Source organism: Mustela nigripes, chromosome 1, assembly GCF_022355385.1.
Source record: "Mustela nigripes isolate SB6536 chromosome 1, MUSNIG.SB6536, whole genome shotgun sequence".
Lineage (NCBI taxonomy): Eukaryota > Metazoa > Chordata > Mammalia > Carnivora > Mustelidae > Mustela > Mustela nigripes.
In genome coordinates this window covers 206555831-206580441 of record NC_081557.1, presented here as the reverse complement: position 1 = coordinate 206580441, position 24611 = coordinate 206555831, and the positions used below count along the sequence as shown (strand labels likewise).

Genomic DNA, 24611 nt, shown 5'->3' with positions numbered 1-24611 from the left:
ACCCAGTGATCATCATATCATGTGCCCACCTTGATGCCCATCACCCAGTTACCTCATCTCTCAACTCACCTCCCCTCCAGCAACCCGCAGTTTGTTCCTAGAGTTTTTCCTAGAGTCTTTTGGTTTGTCTTCCTCTCAGATTTCATCTTTTTTTATTTTTCCATACCTTCTGCTATGATCCTGGTTTTTTTTTTTTCTTAAATTCCACATATGAGTGAAATCCCATGATAATTGTCGTTCTCTGATTGACTTATTCAGCTCAGGATAAACCAGTGCTGTCCACTTCTCAGCAGATTCCCAAATATCATGTGCCCCAGAGCGGTGGTCATGGTGTGCTCTCCCCTAGAGCTTCGTCTGGAGGAAGCCAGCAGCGACGTCACGGGTCAAGCCAGCCATCTGTGCAGGGGACATGCAGGGAGGAGCTCTGTCCTGCCCACAACCAGCACCAGCTCAGCAGCCCTGTGAACTAACCACCAGCAAGTCGCTCCTCTGGCCCAGCCTCAGCTTCAGGAGTCCGTGCTGAACCCTCACTGCAACCTCAGGAAGGACAGGGAGCCAGAAACACCCAGCTAATCACTCCTGAATGCCTTGCCCCCAGAAACTCAGGTGCTAATGGGTGTTTAAGGCTGCTTGAAGTCACTAGTCCTCAAAACAATGCGAATTCTCTCTCCCCAGTGTCCAGTCAGTGACCAGGAGCCACCTGGGGGAAGGGATGGAGGAATCCTTTCCATAGGGTCCTGCTGGACCCTCTCAGCCTCCTTCCTCCCGGGACAAGCTCTCCTTCCATCAGAGGGTTTTGGGTTTGGAACCTGGGTCAGGTCTGGAACCTGGGCAAGGGATCCAGATTTGTCATTAGGGTGGCTACCCTTAGCATCCTGACTCATCGATCCTCATACCCCCAAAGAGGCCATGCAGACGGTGTGTGGTTCACCTGCCCATCTGTTTCCCCGCGAGGAGTGCCGTGTACTGTCACCTCCATGGCTGGCTATGGTCCCATGCCATTCTAACCTCCATATGTTTCCAGGAATCCACCTGACCTTGCTTCTGATGGCTGCGTGCAGTCACCTGGCCTCTTGATTCTGTGTCCTGTGACCCCCTGAGCCAGAAGCCCACACAGATCTGCCATGGTCTCAATCATCAGCCACTCCTGGAGGGAGCCTTTCATCTCTGAGCTCTCGGTGATGCTGAGCTTGGTGATACTTGGGATGCTTGAGAAATGGGAGCGTCCTCTAGGCCTCCTGAGAGCACTGTCCCCTGGAGGGTTCTCACCTTATAAACCATCATCCCGAACACCCATGTCCACCTGTCTGAATCTCTGAACCCTCTTCTTCCCTCTGTCTGGGCACCTCCTGTCCACATCGTGTGGGCATCACTCTCTCCACCCTCCCGAGCCGCTTGTGTGAGCTGCAGCCCCTGCATGATGGTCCTCATGGGGGCGGCATCGTCTCCTGGAACTGCCAGCATGAGATGTCACAGCCTGGGCTCCAACTCTGGACGTGTGTTCATCAGGTTCTAAAGGCTGGAAGCTCCCAGGGCTGGGGACAGGGTTGGGGTGGCATGTGACCCTGTCAGAGCCCTGGCTCTCCCCAACTAGGCGGCTGGCATTGGCTGCCCAGAAAGGCTGCCAAGGAGGAATGGAACTTTCTGGCAACAGACTTGGGTGGGCCCAGCCGTAGGAAGCTATTTCAGTTTCTGGATTCTGTGGCTTCAGTCACTAATAGCACATTGTTGTTAGGAACAAGCCAGTGGGACACGTGTTTTCCCTGCTTCAGTGAGATGCCCCCAGACACCGCACATTTGAGTCAAAGCTCTGGAAAAAGAACAGAGGGTGCCGGCAGCTCCCTGGTGGCAAAGGGAACATGTCCCTAGTGTCACACCTGGGTTCTCTGGCCTGTGACTCCTGCTTTGGCCACCACTGCACACGAAGGTGCCCAGGACTTGTTCTGGGCAATTAGAAAAAGGAACATCCTGAACGTTCTTTGTGGGTCTGTAGGGGTTGCGGATGGGCACCCCGCACCATGGCCCAATGAATTCTTGTGAGCTCAGTGCTATCCGTCCTCTGGAGCAGCTGGGACAGGCCTGGAGGCTTAGGTTGTTTCATGGTCAATGTGCCTGGGAGCTGCCTCCAGTGCCAATGACCTCCCTGGCCGTCAGTCTCAACCATGGAATTCTCCTGCCTCTAATCTTCCATAGCTCCCAAAGTCTCCCCAACAGACCCTGATCCCCTGCCCAAGTTCTAGAGCCTTTCAGAAGTGGGCCCCTGCCTTTCTGACCTCATTTCCCAGTCTCTTCAAGTACAACCTTCCCTTAGCTGTTGCCATCCCCCACTGTCCCCATCCTCACGACACTTGTCCTCTGCTGTCCTGGCTGCCATGGCTCCTCCAGCTGCAGTGAGCTGGCTTCCTCCCTCCACTGGTGCTCTATGGCCAGATCCTCCCTGCACTTCAAGCCCTTTCCTGCCTCAGGCCCTTTGTACGTGCCATTCCCTTGGTGAAGCAGCAGCTCCCTCCATTTTCCAGCTGGCTGGAAATTGTCTCACAGACACCTTCCATGGCCTCCCACGCCTCCTCCATAGATTCAGTCTGTTTATGAGTCCACATCCATGTGTGTGCAGTTAATATGGTCCTCACGCACAGCTCGCCCCACTAGGAGGCTCAGTAGGTCCCCTGCAGGACCCAGACCTGGAATAAGGAAGAGCTCTCTCTTCTTGAAGAGCATGTGACGTTAGTTGTGTGGACGGACCCCCACCCCCTCTTCCCTGCAGGACCCGGCTGCTCTCCATGGTAATGTATAACGTTCATCCCAGCTGCTCCTCCTGACCGCCCGTGTCACCTCATGTCAGCAGCACCACCCTGGAGCAGGGCAGACACACAACTCCCGACAGCTGGCACGCAGCCTCAGGCTTCTGACTCGTAAAATGGGGATGTTTAGGGGTCTTGTATTAAGTCACATGGAATGTAAAGTAACCGTCTGTGTCTGACCTAATGTGAGCATCAGCTTACCAACAGCAGGTGCGCGCTTTCCAGGCTGAGTCTTGTTGCTCCATGGACCTGTTTTCCGATTTTTATCCCTTAACCCCCACCTTCCTTGATTCTGTGCCAGGCTCTAGTCTTGGAGACCAGAGAACAGGAGATGTGCTGCCTCAGGGCGCCCTTGGAGTGGAAGACAGGTCATGGCCTGCTGGGAGCCCCCTTGTCCTCCCTCCTTGTAACTGGCTTCTCTGGGCCCCGTTCCACACTTCAGTTCCTCCAGACTCAGACAGTTAGGGGAGCAGTGACCCCTGCCCCGGGTAGGTCTAGGCTTGGGAATGTGGGAACACAAACAGGTCTCAGGCCAGAGTCCAACAGTCAGAGTTTAAGTCCCGCCACGGCTGCTCTCCTTGACTGAGTCCCTCACTGTACCCCAAGCTCTGTGTCTTCTCCATGAAATGGGCATCGCAATTAGGCATCTGAGGCAGCGGGCGGACGGGGAGCAGAGGCATGGAGGAGGAGCCATGGGGGAGTGGAGCACCAGTGTGCCCTGGACACTCCAGTCTCAGCCTCTCAACTCCTGCCCTGTGCTGGCCGTCCCCACCCGCCTCACCTATTTCCGACCCTGCATATGCACCCTGTGTCCTGCGCCCCACACTCCTTGTTCCTGCTCCAGGCAGTGCCTCTGAGCTGCCTCCCTGGGGCCTCAGGGATGAGGGACAGGGAAGGGGGAAGACAAGGACCAGCAGGAGGGGAAGAGAGGAGGGGGAGAGATGGGGAGGGGATAGGAGAAAAGGATGGAGGGGGCGCGCCGGGGAGAGGATTGAGAGGAGGAGGAGGGAGAGGATGGAGGAGGAAGTAGAGGAGGAGGAGGAGGGCAGGAGGAGGGGCTGCCATGCCCCTCCAGGCCACACCAGAGGCCATGGTAGACTTCAGAACTGCCTTGTGTATCCCAGTCCCTGGTTAGCCTTTGCCCTGTGTCCCATCTGAAGGTCAGCACAGGGCTCCAGGGCACCCCGGCCAGCCTCCCTCACTACCATCCTGAGACCCCACACCCCATTCTCACCTGCCTCAACCCCTTCCGCCTTCCAGACAGCACTCCTCCACAAACAGAGCCCTCAGTGTGGGGGTGAGGAAGGAAGATGGGCGGGCACATCTTTGTGGGCCAGAAGTAGGATTCACAGAGCCCAGCCAGGTGCCAGGCCATTCCCTAGCAGCGTAGCTTTGAGCCCGTGCTCTTAGGCTCACAGGGAACCATACAACCCTGTGGGGACACACTCTGCTGTGGTCTGTGCCAACCTCTATGAGCTGCAAGGTCTCTCCAGAGCAGAGAGGGAGGGATGAGGGCGGGGATGAGGTTGAGATGGGGCGGCATTGGTACTGCCTACTGTGTGGAGTGTGGTCTTTCGGGATCAAGGTGGAAATCAGGAGAGGATTTGGAGGCTCCCATGGTGCCAGGCTGAGCCATGCCACTGCCATCAGGAGGACCTGAAGAGATCCAGATGAGAATGAATTGTTTCATTCAAGACCATTGAGTGCCTTGCCGGTGGCAGAAATGGACCAGCACACACATAAACGTACAAGATTGCGTCAAGGGCACAGGTGTGGTTAAGGGAGAAAAGATGGGGAGGGGCCGCAGAGTGCCAGGAAAATTAGGTCAGGACACTGCTGGATGATTCCAAGGAATTGTGTTCCTGGCATGATGATAGCTCTCTGCTTGTGGAAAAACTGAGCGTGCTGAAGAGAAGGGGGTGGTTGTAACTTAAATTCTCCAGGAAAGGAAAATGGGCCTGAGTGGAAAGAGAGGGATGAGGCCAGGGAGCAGAATCTTGATGACTTTTGGATCTGAGCAATTCCACAGTTGAATGTGAGTCTTTGTTTCCATAAGCCAAATTCTGAGGCTTCTCTCCCACACAGGTTCTCAGGTGAAGTGAGCCATTGGGAACGTTTGGAGTGCATATTCCTGCCTATGGTTGGGACTTTTGGCATTGGGCATTCCCATTCTCCCATCTCTCCTTCTTCCTCCATCCCTTGTCCCCATTCCCTACTTGGAACCCCTCCCTTTCCAGGGATGAGGCTGATCAGCTGGAAGAGCTCAAGTCTTGTACTGATCTTTCTCTTGGGTCTAAGGTAGCCACTGTCCCTGGTCTTGAAATTCAGACTCGCATGTGAAACACATTATGGGTCCATGAGCTGCCACATTGCTGGTCCTTTGAAAACATATTTACCCTCTAGAACTGACGCCCAAGACTTTTGAATCTCTGAAGTTGCAAACGGAAGGGACCACTCAATCCACAGTGTTTGTCATGGTGCCTCCACTGCTGGGAACTCTCCGCTGTCCCTCATAGTGTGCATCTTCTACCTATCCCTGGTTTGTCATCTCACTGGCTTCCCAGTCAAAGAGCCCAAGTCATATGCATGCACCCTAGCTACAAGGCGGACTGGGAAACCAGTATCCAGCACTTTCTACTCCATTCCTATAGTGGGAGTTGAGCTCAGATTCTATAGGCAGAGGATTCCCATATTAAGAGGGCTTAGATGCTGAGAACCAAAAAAAAAGTGACAGCTATGCCCTGTGCTTGTAGGAGGGAGAGAAGCATGATGCCTCAGAAGAGGTAGGGATGGTGCCATGAGGCTGCAAAGGAGACGCTGTTAAATGCTGATAGCAGGTAGTGCCTGTCATTCCCTGCCTTCTGGAATCCTTGAAGCAATCCTGGGAGGCAGAGATGATTCCCATTTCATTCCCGGATGAACCAGCGCAGCTGAGGGCCCTGGGTTGGAAGCTGATGCACAAGCCTGAGAGCATGGCCCAGACACCAGCTGGGCGGTGTCCAGGGGGAAGTGGAGAGAAAATGATGTGGCTGCCTGAATCCACCACCACCTGTCTGCTGTGCATGAGGCCGGCATGTGGGCACTGAGGGTCACATATCACATGCCACTCTGTGGCACACAAGGGCACACACCAACCTGGCGTGGGTTGACGGGAACGGGCAGGGGCAGCTGGGATTCCCAGTGGAAAAAGCAAAGAAGTGGCTGTGGGGGCCTTTGCTGCATCAAGTACATCAGCCCCCTGGGTGGCACCCCATCCTGACTGGTGGTCCTACTCACTGGCTTCCCACTGCCCTCCATGCTGCCTCCCCCATATCATGCTTCACACTTCTCATAACTTGTGGAGCAGCTACACTCTTCAGATGCTCGGCTAGGCTAAGCTAAAGGAGGCGGTGTTTAGTGAAACACTTGTTCTAAACAAGGTTTGCAGAGCTCAGCCCCCTATTTTTGTCTGATGAGGTGGGTTTGCCCACCATCCCAAATGGTTCCCAATTCACTGAGTCCTGGCTGATGCAGCTCCACTTAACATGGACAGAAAATCCCTGCAGAATCTCAGCACACACAAGGGCATATTTCTTCTTCTTCTTCTTTTTTTAAAGATTTTATTTATTTGACAGATCACAAGTAGGCAGAGAGGCAGAGAGAGAGAAGGAAGTAGGCTCCCCACCCAGCAGAGAGCTCGATGTAGGGCTAGATCCCAGGACCCCGAGATCATGACCTGAGCTGAAGGCAGAGGCTCAACCCACTGAGCCACCCAGGTGCCCTGGCCATATTTCTTTACCAAATATCAGGTCTGGTCCGTCATATGGTCAGGTCAAGCGTCTGCCTGTGAGAAGTGGGGGACACAGGGCCATGCCTTCACACAGACACCATCCCTGCCCACATGAAGGTCACTCCCTGGTCTGCAGTGACCCCCATCCCTCCCACCCCACCCCAGCCTCCTAGGGATGTGAGGCCTGAAGGAGGCATTGTCTTCCAAAGTCTTTGAAGCTGCAGAGAAGCAATTCAGACCAAAACAGGAAGGACCCTTCTCTGCCCCCAACATTCTCTCCCAGCTCAGCACCAGAGGACTCTGTCTTTTCCCAAAGACCAAATTATTCCAGTGGTGGCTGCCAGTTTTCCCTACTGAGATATGCCATGGAGCGGTACCCAGACTCTGAAGGTCCCTCCCATACGGGGCCCAGAAATGCTGTCTCATTGGCAGAAGCTTGTGGCTCGGCTGTTCTGCTGCAGACCAGTGGCTCATGAGCCTTTCAGTTGCAGCTGGCAGGAAACAGCCCACCCTCACCTCTGGCAGCAGTAGCTGGCACTCCCCACATGGGGGAGTGGTGGGACCTGGGAAGCAGCTCAGATGACCCCGTGTGTCCCATGAAGCTGGAGCATGGGGTGACCGGAAAGAGAGCCCCAAATGTAAGGCAAGCTTTGCAAGAAGGTTCTTGTCCTTCAGCCCCTGCCCAGGCTCACACGTGGCGGTTGTTGGGTGTGCAGCTGCCACCTCTTGATCATGAACAAGAAAGCCACACCTAAAAATATTGACCCATGTCTCAGGGATCATAAAGACAGCATGTTCCTCTTCATGTGGGTGTGTTCTCTGCCACTCCATAGGCTCAACTCTATGGGATCTCATCTCCACCCTCCTTAGTTGCTGAGCTGTCCTGCATAGAGTCTCGGGAGGGTCTTCTTCAGAAGGAAAACCTCCACATCCCCAGGGTGGGTTGCCCCCGAGAAGGGGGACAAGGAAGCCCAGTGCTTCCCTCTGCCCAGCTCCACTAGTTTACTGAAAGATAGAACCAGATATGATGCAGGGGCTCTGGTGCAGGGCTGAGCATGGCAGTCCTGGAAGACGGCAGGAGCCTGACTCCCAAGGTGTCATAGAGTCACACTACCACTTCTGGACAACATTCTCTAACATTTTGGGCTCAAGGTGCTGTTTGCAGCCCCATCTCCTTAGGATCCAGCTATCAACAGTCATTTAGCCAAATTTTCTCTTACTTTCAGCCAAAAGCTTTCCTAAATGATATGCATTTATTTGCACACAGAAGTCCCCACAGACGTTCTCGTAGGTGGACAAGGAGGAAGCGTAAGCGACGGTCTCTCTCTGAGAATAAACGCCACTGGCCAGTTACGGCCTTTCCCCCGTGGTCTGTAAGTACCTAAAGGATCAGATGCCAATAAACACACAGCTGAAAACCACGTCTCTGTGGTCGCCCTTTTGGGTTGATTCCAGGGCTGTTTTGTTTGATCTTCACTGCTAAATCATTCTGCAGTGAGTCCATTTAGGCCTACAAGTTTACTGTTCCTTCTTCATAACTTTACCCAGGGCAAATCCCCCCAAATGGAAATGCTGTGTCAGGGAGGATGAAGGGGTTCTTAGCTCCTGCTGCCTAACATCACACTGGTTTCCAAAATGCTGCCCTGGTGCCTACAATCCACAATCACCCCTTCCCAGGACTAGGAGATACATCATCATCATCATCATCATCATCATCATCATTATATTCCTCTGTAATTGGCTCTGTTTTATTTATTTATTTTTATTTAAATGCGATTAATTAATATGTAGTGTATTATTGGTTTCAGGGGTAGAGGTCATGATTCATCTCTTGTACATAACACCTAGTGCTCATTACATCATGTGCCTTCCTTAATTCCAGTCACCCGGTTATCCTGTGCCCCCACCTCCGCCCTTCCAGCAACCCTCAGTTGATTCCCTAGAGTTAAGAGTCTCTTACTAGTTGTTTCCCTCTCTGATGAGGTCTTGTTTTCTTTTTACCACACTTCCTCTATGCTCCTCTGTTTTGTTCTTAAATTCCATGTATGAATGAAATCATATGATAATTGTCTTTCTCTGATTGACTTATTTCACTTGGCATAATACCCTCTAGTTCCACCCACATCATTGCAAATGGCAAGATTTCACTTTTTGATGGCTGAGTGATATTCCATGGTTTTTATATATACCACACCTTCTTTATCCATTCATCTGTTGATGGACATCTGGGCTCTTTCCATAGTTGGGCTATTGTGGATATTATTGCTATAAATATTGGGGTGCACATGTCCCTTCAGATCACTACATTTGTCTCTTTGGGGTATATACCTAGTAGTGCAATTACTGAGTCATAAGGTAGCTCTTGAGGAATCTCCATACTGTTTTCCAGAATTGCTGCACCAGCTTGCATTCCCACCAACAGTGTAAGAAGGTTCCCCTTTATCTACATCCTCACCAAAACTCGTTGTTTCTTGTCTTATTAATTTTAGCCATTCTGACTGGTGTGAGGTGGTATCTCATTGTGGTATTAATTTGTATTTTCCTGATGCTGAGGGATGTAGAGCATTTTTTCAAAGGGTCTGCTGGCCATCTGGATGTCTTCTTTGGAGAAATGTCTGTTCATGTCCTCTGCCCATTTCTTGACTGGATTATTTGTTCTTTGGGTATTGAGTTTGGTAAGTTCTCGATATATTTTGGATACTAACCCTTTGTCTGATAAGATATTCCCCCAAATCTCCCATTCTATAGATTTTCTTTTGGTTTTGTCAGGAGATACATTACTGATTGAAGAACATAGATCTATGAAATTCAGGCCTAATACATCCCACAGTGCATTAGGAAAAACTCACATTTTTTTTTTAGGAGGAAAAACTCGCATATTTTTAAAGCGCGTGTAGAAAATTCATTTCAGAAAGCACTACTGACAACCCCTATGTTTCAACAAATGCCTCAGTGACACAAACCAACTGAAACCCATTATGATTCATCACAAGGGCATCATAGCTGGACACCCTCAAGGTAACTTGACTAACAAGATGCTTTCAAGGTGCGGTGGCTATAAAAGCGGGTACTCCTGATTTGCAGCCCCTGAGAGACAAGTGCTATCTCCAGCATTAGGGGTTAAAAAAATAAAAGAGCTGGGCATATTTCTCCTAGATGGCTCTGCTCTCCTCTGCACCCACAGACTCAATGAAAAGAGACAATTTCAAAGCAGTGGGTGCTCATCCAGGGTCAGGGGTCTGGCTCTCTTATCAGCTCTCCTGTAACTGATTTAGTGATCTCAGGCAAGTCACTGTACCCCCGAGGCCACAGTTTCTCCTGTGTCATCTCTGAAGAACCCTCCTCTTCCAGGGATCCCCAAATCCCTGCATGTGGATTCAGTCAAGAAGATGAATCATGAGATCCAGGTGGGTTTTCAGACACTGGAAACTGTAGCAGGTAGTCTCACTCCCAGGGACCCCTATCAGCTGTGCACACCATAAGCCAGGCTTTGATTCCCTCTTAGACTCACCAGGTAGATACAAACAAGATACTGTAGCTACATCCAAATGGTCAATCAACTGTCCACACTGTTGACTTTGCTCTAAAGGGTGCTATTGAGAGGAGACAGGAAGCTTCTAGGACACCTGTACAATGCAGCAGCCCCCATGGGGGTGTTTCCACAGAAACTTGAGGAGCAATAGGGCCATTGCCCCCAAGTCACAGAACCAGGGAATAGCCAGTGGAAAGGGCTCTGAGAATAATGGCAGCAGGCAGCTGTCACTGATATGGCACTCACTGTGCCCTGGCCACGGCATTCAGAGCATTGTGGATGTACCCAAGGAAGCTCTGCAAGGTCAGGGTTGAGTTCCAAATTTTAGAGCAGAGGAAGTTGTTAGGTCAAGAGCAGGGCTCCAGTACAACCAGAGATATCCAGTGGGTCACGGTGAGGCAGGGTGTGGCTGCATCATTACAGACCCAGACATCACAGCTGGAGATGAGGATCCACCAGAGGGGTTCTTTACACATCAGAGATACTCAGTAAGTACTGATGGTGATATTTATAAGAGAAATAATACTAGCTGAAATGACTGAAATCTGCATTATCTTACTCATGTTCACCATCATCCTCTAGGAGGTGCAGGTAATCAAGTCTCAGAGAGGTGGGGTAACTCGCTCAGGGCCAATGACTTATGAGTGACAGCATCAGACCAGCCCTTTGCTGTTTACTCTTCAATAAGCATCACAGTGGTCTCTTCCTTTCCAACCTTAGAGAAGCGAAGGTCAGGGACCACAGCTCAGAAAGCTGAAGTCATATGTCTCCTGGATGGCCCTGTCAGTCCACAGAACCACGGAGATAAGAATACATTGCTGCTTTATGGGACAGTTTGTTATGCAGCACTAGGGAATAGAGATGCTGACTCCAGATCCTTCCTTTCTCTGCCTCCTGTGCCGGAAATGCTTTCCTCTGCCTTTTCATGACTGAACCTTCCTTTCAATGAGCTTTCATCAGAAGGCACCTCTCAGAGAGGCCTCAGTGAGTCTTGGCCTGGTGGCTTTTTAGTTAGTTACCTTGTGTTCTATGTTCATGGGAATGAGATCTGCTACGGATGGTGGCAGAGCCGTTTTCCAGGAGCCGTTTGTGTCTGCAGTTGGCTTTCTATTTAAGAGCTAAAATCATAATACAGAGACTCATATAAATAGTTTATTTCATTTTAGAAGATTTTATTTGTTTCTGAGAGAAAGAGACTGAGCCCAAGCAAGGGGAGCAGTAGGCAGAGAGAGAAGCAGGCTCCCTGCTGAGCAACGAGTCTGATGCCGACTTGATCCCAGGGCCCTGGGATCATAACCTGAGCTGAAGGCAGTCAGTTCACCAACTGAGCCACACAAACTTCCTCAAATAAACATTTTTAAAAGATTTTTAAATTGGGATATAAATGTCATACAGTAAAGCAAACAGATCTTGAGTACCCAATTTGGTTCGTTTTGACAAATGTGTGAGAAAGATCTGATCCCCGTCCAGTCGACTGTCCTCCCCTGCCTCATAGAGCCAACCATCTCTCATATCTGAAGGGCCAACACATGCATTTACCTGATCTAGAATGTTGTCTGAGTGGAATCTCCCACTGTGTGCTTGTGTTTGGCTTCTTGGGCTCAGCAGGTCTGAGAGATTCATTCATATTGTTGCATGATCGGTATTTCATTCTTGGACATTTTTTAGAATTCCATTTTGATTTTCCCATGGGCTCTTCAGTTCTCTCTCTGCATTAAATTCTCAGTGGTTGCTCTACAGTTATACAGTACATCCTGAGATGTTCACAGAGGACTTAGTCAATCTCATGCCACTTCCAAAAATGGAAGCCACTCATCAACAGATGGGGACATTCATTCCCTCCCTTCCTCCTTTTCTCTATAGTTATTGTACATGTTCTATCTAATGTACATTATAAGCCCCACAACACAATGTAGTCAGTTCTCTGTACATAATCATATACACTCTGAAGAAATCAGGAGAAAAGAGTCTCTCATATTTACCCACATACTTGCCATTTCCCATGGTCTTCATTCCTTCCAGAAGGTTCAAGATTCCATCTTGCCCATTGATCTCTCCAGAGGGCCGCCTTTCTCATGCTTTGGAACCCAGGTCTGCTGGCAGTGCATTCTCTGAGTTCTTTTTCCTTCATCTGAAATGTCTTCATTTCATCTTCATTACTGGAGAATATTTTCATAGAAATAGCATTTTCCAGTGGCAGGCTTTTCCAGTGGGTCACAGATGTCACTCCACTGTCTTCTGACCTCCATTGTCTTTTTGTTTGCTTGCTTGCTTGTTTTGTTTTTTGCCTCCATTGTCTTTGATGACAAGTCAGCGATCCTCACACCATCCTTCCCTTGTCTGTAAAGTGCCTTTTTTCCTCTGGCTGCTTTCAAATGTTTCTCTTTGGTTTTTCATAGTTTAACTTACGACACGTGCCTTGGAATATTTTTCTTTATATAGGTCTCCTCTCAAGTAGGGAAGATTTTCAGCCATCGTTACATTTTTCTGCCACGTTTTCTCTTGTCATGTTCCATTAAAACACCACTTGTCATAGACTTTGGTACTATCTCGTAGACCTGTGTAGCTCTTATGTACTTTCTGTCCTCTGTTCTTCTGATCGGGTAGATTCTACCGATCTCTCGTCAAGTTCACTGAGAATGTGTGCTGTTTTTTAGCACATCTAGTGAATTTTTTTTAAATCCCAGATTAAATATTTTTATTTTATCTTATTAAAGACTTTTTTAATTTATTCATTTGAGAGAGAGCACAAGTGAGCAGGGGGAAGGGTCAGAGAGAGGGGGTCAGACTCCCGCGAACAGGAAGTCTGACACAGACCTTGATCCCAGGACCCTGGGAACATGACCTGATCCAAAGGCAGACACTCAACTGAGCTGCACAGCACCCTCCCAGATACATTATTTTTAGTTCTAGACTTTCCATGTAGTTCACTCAATAGTTGAGATTATCTGTCTCAATTTAGCATGAACATATTTTTCTTTACATTCTCAAGCATCATGACAAGTGCTGCTTTAAAATTATGATTTAATATTTTTTAATTAAACCCTCTACCCCCAGTGTGCAGCTCAAACTTTGACCCCAAGATCAAGAGTCACACACTCTACCAACTGAGACAGCCAGACACCTCATCTGCTTTAAAACTATTGTCTCTAAGTTCCGACATTTGGGATGAGTCCTAGCTGACTCTTTTCTCTTGAGCTGTGTTCCTTCCCCTAACAAGGAATTTTGGTTTCTGTCCTGAATGTTGTGAGTACTATGCTATAGACATCCAGGATTCTATTATGTTACTCACAAGGGTATTGCCTTCTCTTTTACAAACATTTAACTTCTGAAGTGTAAGATGTTGCCCTTGCATGGGGAGCAGCTAGAATCTCAGTGTGGTTCTTATACACCTGCTGGGCCATTTGGTGTCTGCCATGTGAACCCAGAGTTGTGGGTAGAGCTCACACACAGAATTTGTGTTCTCATGTCTCATTTTCTCCTCGTTCCCATGCCAGTTTCCAGAAGCTCTGTCCACTTCTTCTTCTTTTTTAAAGTTTAAAATCTTAATTTCAGTATAGTTAACATACAGTATATTAGTTTCAGGTATACAATGTAGCGACTCATCTCTTCCATCAACACTGCCTGCCCCGCACAACAAACACATTCCTTAATTCCCATCACCTGTTTCCCTTATCTCCCTCCTTCCTCCCCACTATAACCATCAGTTTGTTCTCTAGAGTTCAGAATCTGCTTCTTGGCTTGTCTCTCTCTCTTGCCTACTGCTTTTTTTATTATTTATATACTACTCTTTTTTAATTCTTTTTAATTTTTTTTATTTTTACAGTGTTCCAAGATTCATGTTTATGCACCACACCCAGTACTCCATGCAATACGTACCCTCTTTAATACCCATTACCAGGCTCACGCATCACCCCACCCACTCCCTTCCAAAACCCTCAGCTTGTGTCTAAGAATCCACAGTCTCTCATGGTTCATCTCCGCCTCCAATTTCCCACAATTCACTCTTCCTCTCCTTTTCCTAATGTCCTCCAAGTTATTCCATATGTTCCACAAGTAAGTGAAACCATATGATAATTGACTTTCTCTGCTGATTTCACTCAGCATAATCTCCTCCAGTCCTGTCCATGTTGATACAAAAGTTGGGTAGTCATCCTTTCCGATGATGGCGTAATATTCCATTGTATATATGGACCATATCTTCTTTATCCATTCGTCTATTGAAGGGCATGGTGGGAATGAAGCTGGTGCAGCCACTTTGGAAAACAGTGTAGAGATTCTTAGAAACTAAAAATAGAGCTACCCTATGACCCTACAATTACACTGCTAAGTATTTACCCCAAAGATACAGATATAGTGAAAAGAAGGGTCTTATGTATCCCAAAGTTCTTAGCATTGATGGTCACAATTGTCTACTACTTCTTAAAGCCATTAAGAGATCTATCCCATTGTCGACTGTCCTGAAAGGTTCAGAGTGAGAACCGTCCACGGACTAAATGCCAACAAAAAGAACCCAGACGAAGAAGCCCTAGTGGCCCATGTGATGGACCCTGTCAGGGAGTGCCTGGAGATGTGCCACGTCCACTCTGGAGACCAGTGTCCCGCATTCAGGAGCATCAAGGGACTAGTGAGGAGGAGAGAAGCAATGCCACAGTGCCCTGAGGCACCCTAATCCTCAGCCTCCTCATCTGTGAAATGGGCCAAGGACTGGCCTCCCTCACAAAGGCCAGGACTACCTTTCTTTCCCCCATTGGTCTCTCTCTGGAGGCCAGCACACCATCCAGGGAGAGCCACCTACTAAATGAATCAATGAATCAATGAATGAATGTCGTGAGGTTTATGGCACTGACCTACATAACCCCATGAGATTCCTGTAGGTTCTCATGTGATCCTCAGGAGAACTCAGCTGACCTGCCCCTGCCCATCAAAGAGTCAGTCCTGGTGACACTGAGGGTGTACTCCGGCCCGTGCCTGACGGAACCAGGCTCAGATTCGAGCTCCTCACCTGCAGCTCAAAGACCCAGTGGGAGATCGCTTTGTTCCAGAAACAGCCGCGTACATTTTACGGCAGCAGCTGGGTTGATATGTCAGAATCCCAGAGCAGCATCGTGGGCACTGGGCAAGTGGGAGCAGAGTGGGGCTTCCATTTGCCCAAAAACAGCATCCAGATCACTGAATAATTTATGGTTCATGCAGGTGTGATGCCCTCGGGGCTGCCTTGGCTGATGTGGCCATTCCACCCATGTCAGCTTGTATTGCCATGAGCACTCAGCTGCCTCAGGTCCCTGCAGGATTTCAGTTCACCCTCGGATCAGAGCAATCTGTCCCCGTGTCATGCTTTTGAACCACCAACCCTGGGTGCCTAGAGGGCGTGGGCCATGCAGGGCCCTGGGGCCCTTTCTGGGCATGAGGTTAGGCCCCCAACACACCCCAGGGCTCACATCAGATGACCGATCTGGTCACCCAGAGCCTTGACATGCACTCAGGGGACCTCCTGGGGGAGGCTGGGCCAGGGTGAAGGTCCCTGGAGGAACGGGCCCTTCCAGGAGATGGGCAGTCTCAGGCCAACTGTCCTGCATGAGGCCAACGGGGCTGGGGTGACCCCCATCTTCCCCATTTCATTCTTCTCTGAAAGAAGCCACAGACAACCTTCATCGCTACAGCTTTGATCCAGGGATTAAACATTGATCAAGGGCCACGTGTGCCTACGTCTGCTTCCAGCCTGGGGATACAGTGGGGAACAGCCAGAAGGTTCCTCCTCTGTGAAGCACACGTCCAAGGGTAGGAGACAGCCGATCCCTGCCATAATGAACAAGGGAAGAGAAAGCCTGGAAGGGGAGGAGACTGGCAGGGGGAGGGCGGTGTTGGTGACACCTGCCATAGAGTGGTCAGAGAAGGTGACCTGGAGTAGAGACCTGAATGAGCCAGGGAGGGAGCAGTGCAGGAGTGTGAAGGAGTTTCTGGGCAGAAGGAATGGCACGGGCCAAGGCCCTGCAGTGGGACTATACTTGCATGTCAGAGGCATTGGGAGAAGGCTTCTGTGACTGACACAGTGAATACTGTGTCATCCACAGGGAAGGATGGGACCCGAGGCTGGAGTTTAAGGTGGAGCCCAAAGACAGCAAGGAAGACTCTGGATCACACTGACAGAGTCAAGAACCCAGACCACACAATGTGCTGGAGGCTTCCAGATCCTGCCGTTCAGGTGTCCAGACCAGAGTCCGGCACACACAGGAATGGCAATGAGGGAACAAAGGAAGCACTCCTAAAGATGCCTTGATGACAAGGGACAGTCCAATTCCACTGCACCATCAGTCCCACAAGGCTTGGACCCCATACAGCTAAAGGTGCTGGGAATCCTCTTCAGGCTCCCACTCCCACGCCAGGTCCCTGTTCTAGGAGAGCGTCACATGACACCGGGCACCTGGGCCATTTCCGACACAGTCATGGAGGGCCGCCCAGGAGCCTGAAGTGAGAGCAGAAAGAAATACCCCAGCAGATTCTGTCCCCTGCTCTCAGCACCCTGCCTGTCGGGGCTCAGGCCTTGAGGCATCTTCTCTTCCCACAAAGCCCACCCTAGCCTGAGGGTCATCTTTCCACAGCCTTCCTGGATGGACCCCTCTGCCCCCCACAGGCTCAGAAGGCCCCTTGTTCTGCCAGGGCCCTCATCCGCACACATCATTAGGGACACAGTAGGCCCGCACGTCACACTGGTGACCTGGGCAAGAGGGGGTGAGGCCTGTGTGGCAGGTGCCTTTCCTGTCACTCTGGGTACTCCCCTCTCACTTATGGGAGCTTCCCAATGACTCTTGCACGGGCACAAGAAGTGTGAGTGTGCGTGCAGACATCACCCAGGCGGGGGGATAGGAGAGGCCAGCTCTAGAGCCCAGGAGAAGATGTGAAACACAGTTTTTATTTAAAGCACAACAAAGCCCCCAATCTGACCATTTTCTCCATTAGCTTATGGGGGGGTGGTCCTCACTCATCCTCCCATGCTGCTTTTCCATGTCCTGGGTCCTGTTCCTTTTCCTGGGGCTCCTGGGGTTGCCCTGAGTTCACAGAGTCAGCCAAGGGCTCACTGCTATGAAAGTGGATGAAGAATGTCCGCATTTCCTTTGGGTAAATGGTGACCTTCGTGCCTTGCAGGGATGTCGAGTGAGAGCTGGAGCTGCCTGGGGGAGCAGAGGTGGTCTGTCCTTAGAACCACCTGCTTCCCCAGGGTGTTTCCACCCAGCTTCCCCTCATACACCGCACCCACCTACACTCTAATGTGGCTCTTTGATGAAGGCCCTTGGCTGACCCATCCCACAAGTACTCCCACTGCCATGGGCCCCTTGCATTTTGGCCCTCCCATTAGCAAAATATGTAGGTGGTCCTGGCCATGCATGGTCTCATTTCCCATGGGGTGTAGGCTCAATTCCTAGAACTTTCTCACTGAGGCCACCTGGTGGGGCTGCACTTTATATTACTGGGTTCCACTAAATTCAATCTTGAGAGGGAAGCTTGTTCATTCATCCATTCATCTAGCCACCCATCTATCAACCCACCCATCCATTCATCTATCATCCAACAATCCATCCATCCATCCACCCATCCATTCATTCATTCATCATCGATTCATCATCCTGCAGAAAGACACTTCTACACCTCTACCCACCCACTCATCCATCCATCTACCCACCCATTCATCTATCATCTATACATCATTCATCATATATCTACCAATCCATCTATTTATTCATCAATCATCACCTATTCATCCATCCTTCCATCCATCCATCCACCTATCTATGATCCATTAGTGTATCCACGAATCCATCTTTCCTTTTACTCATACAAACACTCACACTTACACAAAGCCATTCATTCATCCACACAACCACCATCCATCCATCATTGTCATCGATCCATCCATCCATCCATCCCATTCATTCATCATCTATCCATCATCAGTCTACAAATTCATCCACCCATCCACTTATCCACCTATCTATTCATCCACCCATCCACTTATCCACCTATCTATCCATCCATCCATCCATCCAACACCATCTATCTATTCCCAACGACTAAGTGTCCAGCTATGTAGAAAGCACTCAGCTGCATGTGGTGGACAGAGAAGACCCATGGGAAAGAGGAAAGAGGGGGAGAGAGGAATGGAAGAGGAGCCTGACCCAGCTCTGGACTCCACCAAAGCTTGAGGAGGAGTGGGCCAGAGAGAAGGGGACAAGGGTGATCCAGGGAGAGGGAACAGCATGGGAAAGACTGGGGGGCATAAAGCTGTCTGTGGTTCCCAGGAGCTGATGGTGGTGTGTGCGGTGTGAGACACAGCATGATAGATGTCAGACCCCCTGGGATATGCCTGCCAGTTCAGGACTCACCCAGGGTGGTCTGCAGACACACACACAGGCATGCACACACACACTGACCCATGGTGTGTGTACAGAATCAGAAAAGCCAAGTGTGTGTGTACAGAATCAGAGAAGCCAAGTAGCCCGCTCAAGGTCACACAGGCCATAAGGGATCTAAGCAGGATCTGGCCTGCTCCTGAGCCAGGCTGGGGGAGGGTTGGGATTCCCAGGCTCAGCCTGAACCAGAAGTTCTCAAACCTCTGTTGTGGGGACCACCCCAAGTCTTCCAGCTCCAGCGGCGCAGCGTGCTCACATCCCATGTCCCTGTGAGTGAGCGCTCCTCCACTGCCGCCACGGACCCCAGCCCCTGCAGCAAGACCTGAGGGACAGGAGCACAGGGAGGGTGAGCTATCAAAAAGGTCCCCAGAGCAAAAGCAAAGCAGGAGCAGGGGCGACACCCCTGCTTGGGGCACAACACACTACCACATGAATTCTCCCAACAAATTCTCCCTCTGGGGAGAGGGAACTGTGTGCCCATTTCACAGATGAGGCCACTGAGGCCAGGACCAGCATGCTTTCCCAGGAACTGCACTGAATAAGCATACCCAGGGGAGGCAGGCACAGGAACTGCCTCCATCGTCCAGACCCTTCTCCCCAGTATGGTTCAAGGGGCAGCCCAGGGTGAGACCAGGAGTGGTTATCCATTCCAAGAAAACAGGGACTCAGCCTCCTGTGTGAGGACAGAGGTAGGTGGCCCCTTCTGGCCTGACCAGCAAGGGATGGCTGGCCCAGAGTTGGGAGGTTTCTGGAGAAGCTTCCCTGAATTGACACAGGGAGAAGGCAATCAGAAGCAGTACCCCATCTGCTGCTGCCTTCCCACTTCTGCAGACCTATCTGCTTGTGAGGCTGTGCCTGCGAGGCCGGCTGCAGGACACAGCGACACAGGAAGGGACCAGAGAAGCAGCAGCAAGAATGCAGAGAGAGGAGGGAGGGATGCCCACGTGCCCCCACAGCACCCACTCCAGGGTGAGCGAGAGCACCCCAGGCATCTCTCCTGAGGTCTTTGCCAGAGGGGATTTCCACACTGGGGTTTTCCTGCTTGCTAGGACTTCAGGCTACAGCCAGGGAGCCTGTCACAGGGTCTGAGGGCTCTTACCTCCAGGTTCACACTCACGGGTTGAGACAGGACCTGGTCCTCCCCCACCTCATGCAGGTGATGGAGCCGCAGCAGGACACGGCGGAGGTCCACCTTGGCCTTCCTTCCATGGCCTTCAGGAACAGAAGGACCCCCATCAGTGCCAATCCTCTAGTCTGGGCCCAGCACTAGACACCTGCCCTTCACTTCCTACCCTCAGCCTCCCTGGGAGGCAACTGACAGTCCCTGCTTGATATTACTGCTGCACACAGGTTATGAAAAATCCCTTCTACCTGTTCCAGGGACTGGTTATGGATTGGAGCCCTAGGGTCAGGAAGGTCCTCTGTCTCCAGATGATGGTGAGGGTGGGGTGGAGAGAGGACATGCTGATGTCCAGGACGACACACCTGCTTCATAATGTGGCCCTGAGCTCGGGGAGATGGGGGTTGGGTCTCCCTCAATCCCTGAGGCTTCCCTCACTCTGCCCCTCACTCCCCGCTCTCCAGGGAGGAGGGACCTTCATTCAACAGGTCTGGGGCACCCCTAGGCCAGCCCCTTTCTCCTATTTGGGAGCTAGCTGTCTACAGGAGACCTATTCTCTTGCATGGGGCCACGCACACCAGTGGGAAGGGAATGCTCTGCCTGGTAGGGAAGGCTCCTTGCCCAGCATCTGTGACAGGGGGATTCCTGGTAATACGGTTCAGTGCTAGAACATCACTTGGCTGCAGGCATGAGCAATGGTCCCCAAGATGCACTTTATCAGATAAAAGTGTTATCTGGACTGTTGCCTCTTTATTTTCCTCCTTCAATCTGCGGACTCCTACTGAGCCGTCTTTGGTGACTGGCAGGACCTGGGTGGGGCTCTAGGGGACAAGAGGGTGGCTCAGGGGCAGCCAGCTCTGCCTTTGAGCTCCTCACAGTGGAAAAGGGAAGATAAGGTGCAGTTGGAGCTTTGGCAACAGGAAGAGTCAGTTTATGGCAAGTGTCACCTCCACCAGGGAGCCCTCCATGATGCCCTGCTGGGGGTATAATGTGAACACTAACATCACTGGGTGGTGACTTGGCTGATTCCCCCTCTAGATGGAGAGCTCTGTGAATCTAGGGGCCTTGCCTGCCTTGGTCACTGCACTACCCAGTGCCCGGCACAAGAGACATCTGTTCAGTGAATGAATGGAAGTTCTGGACAGTCAGGCTTCCTGGGTTCAGAGGACAAGTGGGACTGGCTTTTCAGGGTTCTAGGAGGTGTCCCTGAAGAGCAGGACTGCACTGAAGGCTGAGGGTCTGGCAGATGGTGGATGATGATGAATGGGAGCTGGTAGTAGGGTTAGCAGGGATCCATCAGAGAATGTGTGGACATATCCTGGGCTGGGGTCCATGTCCACAGGGTACCCTGCTTACTGAGTAAACTGGTCCCCCACAGCCTGTCCGTGGGTCTGGGCTTCCACTTTGGGTAGAGAAGATCAGGTGACCATGCAGAAGCAGGACAACTCTGAGAGGAGCCCACTTTGTCTGGTGATGGACATGGGGCCAGGTCGCCATGGGGAAGGAGCCATGAGTCTGGCTCCCCTGGACACCTGCCTCACCTTTCTCGAGATTCTGCAGGTGCTCTGTGTGGTTGGAGCTGTAGTTCCAGCCTGGGATGCTGAGGATCTGAAGGTGAAGACCTGGGGGTAGGGTCACAGCTTCTTGCTGTTGGGGGTCTGGGAGATTCTGGGCAATCGCTGCAAGATAGACACACAGAGCCAGGACAAGCATTGGGGTCAAGCTCCTCCTCCTGGCAGTGAGAGCTCTGCACACCATGTGCCCTTGTTCAGGCAATCTGGCTCCTGCCCATGTGAATCCCACAGGGAGGACAGCCTGAAGCACCTGCTGGTCCCAGTGCCTCAGGCATCCCCTTTCCTGCCTTTGCCCATGGACCTCTTTCCACCTGGATGCCTTTCCTCCCACCTGTCCAGGGGCTCAGATCACAGAGTCTAAGAGCCAGAAGGACCCTGAATCTCTAGTCCAGCCATTTCAAAGTAGTGATGGGGAGTCTACCACCCACAGGGGTGATGGGGTTTGTTCCAGACCCCAGGGCAGGTTCATGCAGAGCCCTGATTTCAGTGCAAGCTGTGGGATTCCAGCTCCTCCCTTGTTTTGTCATTAATGGCCCCCTGCTCAGAAGGCACCTCAGCCCCCTCCTCCTTCCAGGAAAAGCCCTTTTAGCTCTGGGCTCCAGCTGGGGCATCACCTCCTTGCAGTCCCCAGGCCATAGTGATTGGTCCAAGTTCATACCACAAATTCCTCTCTGCACCAGTCAGAAGCTTTCCCTGGAATTGTTGTACTTAAGTCTGGGATGATTGTGCTCATTTCTTTTGCTGAGGTTGGGAGAGAGGAAGTGGGACAGAGAATATCAAGCAGGCCCCTCTACAGTCCAGGGGCCTAATGCAGGGCTCGATCCCATAAGCCAGAGATCATGAACTGAACTGAAATCAGGTGTTGGCTGCCTACCAACTGATTCACCCAGGTGACTCTAGGTGTTTCATTCGTTTAATGATGTTCCAAAAGTACCATCTCTAAACATGATTATTATTTATTTTCCCCATTTTCAATTATTTTCATACAGGTACAGCCTGTTTTAAGTCAGTAGTGGTCTGAGTGGAGGGAATTCATGAGCTTTGCAGATCAGACCGTGGACAGGAATCTCCCTCACCTGGTGACAGCATACCAAGAAGTCAAATAAAACAAATATTCTAATGTTGATCTTCTAGGTGTGAAGCCATATATTGGCTCCCTTTGAATATGTCATATTCAGAAAGAAAAAAAGGGTCACCTGGGTGGCTCAGTTTGTTAAAGTCTCCGCCTTCGGCTCAGGTCATGATCCCAGGGTACTGGGATCGAGACCCATGTCAGGCTCTCTGCTCTGCAGGGAGCCTGCTTCCCTCTCTCTGCCTGACTCCCTGCCTTCTTGCGATCTCTTTGTCTGTCAAATAAATAAATAAAATCTTTTAAAAGAAGGAAAGAAAGAAAAAAGAAAGAAAGAAAGAAAGAGAGAGAGAGAGAAAGAAAGAAAGAAAGAAAGAACGAACGAACGGCAGGCATCAGAGCAAAAATGAAGGAAACTCAGGGAAAAGGCAGAAGGTGGAATGGGTGTGTCTCAGAAATGCTCCCACCATCTATATGAACTTAAGTGAACCCTGAACCTCTTTGCCCAAGTTCGCCTACACCTTATATGAGGACTTTGGATCAGAGACCCTGAGCTCCCTTCTGCCCAACGTTGTCCAGATCAGGGGTGGTCCACACCCCTCCCCAGGTCTACCCGGCCAGGTGGGCTCATTCTGGTATGAACACTCCCTTACCATTCAGCTCTCTTAACAGCACTACGGGTCTGTGCTGCAGCGCCAGCCCACTCCTCTGGCACAGGCCGGTGGTGAGTGGCCGGGGTCCTAGCAGGAGCCAGAGCACGGGGTGGACAACAGAGGTGTCGTTCAGTGTGAGGTCATAATCCAGAGCCCAGTCAAAGTTGTTCCTCAGCCGGCGATGGAGCATGACCTGCAGGGGAAAGCTGTCTGAAAGGGCCCCCTCCCACCAGCTTCCACCCTGGGTGGCCAAGAGGGCCCACTTCCTACCTCCACCTGGCCGTTCCCTTGGCTGGAGATGCCATGTGCCTGCTCAGACAGCAGCACCAGCCTGCTTTGGCTGTCCTCGATGAAGGCGGACTGAACCATGGGGTAGTAATTCTGTGCACACAAACACGGCCAGACTGGTGTCAGGGCAAAGTACGGGCAGGACTGCTGGTCAAGGTCCCCCTCGGGCCACCCCTGCCTGTCCCCCACATGGGCACAACAACTGCTCAGGGTGCAGCAGGAAGACTATGGTAGAGGCTCTGACCACAGAGCCCAACAAACTGTCATTCACATACAGATGCACTGCTTCCTGCCCATCTGAGCTGGGAACGGAGTTTCCTCATCGGGACCTCAATTTCCCCACCCATACAACAAGCTCACGACCCAATGTGCACATTTCTATGCGAGTGATGAGGGGGTGCATGGGGCTCATGTGCTATGGATGCAGGGCCGAGGGTTACTACAGAGACAAAGGACTGAGTCTGGTCTGGGGCAGCAGCCACACTCCCCACGCTCTGTGCTCTGCTGGAACAACTGTCCTGGAAGGACCCAAAAGGACGGTCAGGATCCCCTGCATAGCATGGGAGAGTGAGCAAGCAGGGATGAAGGGACCAGAACTCAGAAGCAAAGTAGGGTGGGGACATAGCCCACTGGGTCCCCCGGGTGGAGTAAGGACTAATGATTACTGGGGTCACAGGAGACCCCCACCGCGGGCTTCACCTCGATTGATCCTGCTGACCCTCCCAGCCCTGGGGACCAAGGTTATTCCTTTCATTGGGGCAGTGGGGAGCCATAGGAAGGCCAACCCCCTTGCCCAGAGCTAGAGCCCTAGGATGGGGGAGCTGATGTGTGGCTTCGGACCACACTCATCACTTCGAACGAGCTGCCAGGCAGTGTCTCTGCTGCAGCACCTGACGGGGATCAGGCCCTCTAAGCCTTTGACCAGCATCAGCTCAGAAATCTCAAAACGACTCCCCCAAGGAGATTTCTGATCTACACAAAGGAAACCGAGGCACAGACAGGGACAGGGACGGCCCAGTGTCTGTGGTGGCACCAGATTTAAGACACCAGGGGTGACCCGAGACGGGGTCCTCCACCCCCAGCAGCACAGGTGGGCAAGGGGCTCACAGGTGGTGCTGGAACGGGCTTCTTGCTCTGGCCTTCTGGAAAAGGGCCATCAGGGCCACCCCATGGGTACAGGTCCAGCAGGCATCCTAGGGCCTACCCGAGCGATGTTGTTGGTTGCGTGTTCCCGGAAGACTCTCCGCTGCATCTGGAAACCGTTGCTGTCCGAGTAGAGGATTTGCTGGTTGTGGAGACTGGTGCTGGTCCTCAGGACGGCCTCACGGTTCAGCTCCAAGGGGCCCACCTGGTACTCCTGCTCGATGCGACGACAGAGCAGCTCCCCACCATGGCCG

At 51.3% G+C, this 24611-nt stretch overlaps 1 protein-coding gene across 1 annotated transcript in view; it reads right to left on the bottom strand.

Moving 5' to 3' along the window:
- Positions 1–17080: 17080 nt before the first annotated feature.
- Positions 17081–24611, bottom strand: part of LOC131999348 (epididymis-specific alpha-mannosidase-like) — a 42513-nt gene continuing 34982 nt past the window's right edge. The window contains exons 14-20 of the mRNA XM_059372130.1: positions 24419–24611; positions 23197–23307; positions 22927–23119; positions 21172–21309; positions 19610–19722; positions 18712–18832; positions 17081–17274 (exon numbers count right to left, since the gene is read on the bottom strand). Coding sequence (XP_059228113.1) covers positions 17081–17274; positions 18712–18832; positions 19610–19722; positions 21172–21309; positions 22927–23119; positions 23197–23307; positions 24419–24611 — 1063 coding nt within the window. The remainder of the gene's footprint in view (positions 17275–18711; positions 18833–19609; positions 19723–21171; positions 21310–22926; positions 23120–23196; positions 23308–24418) is intronic.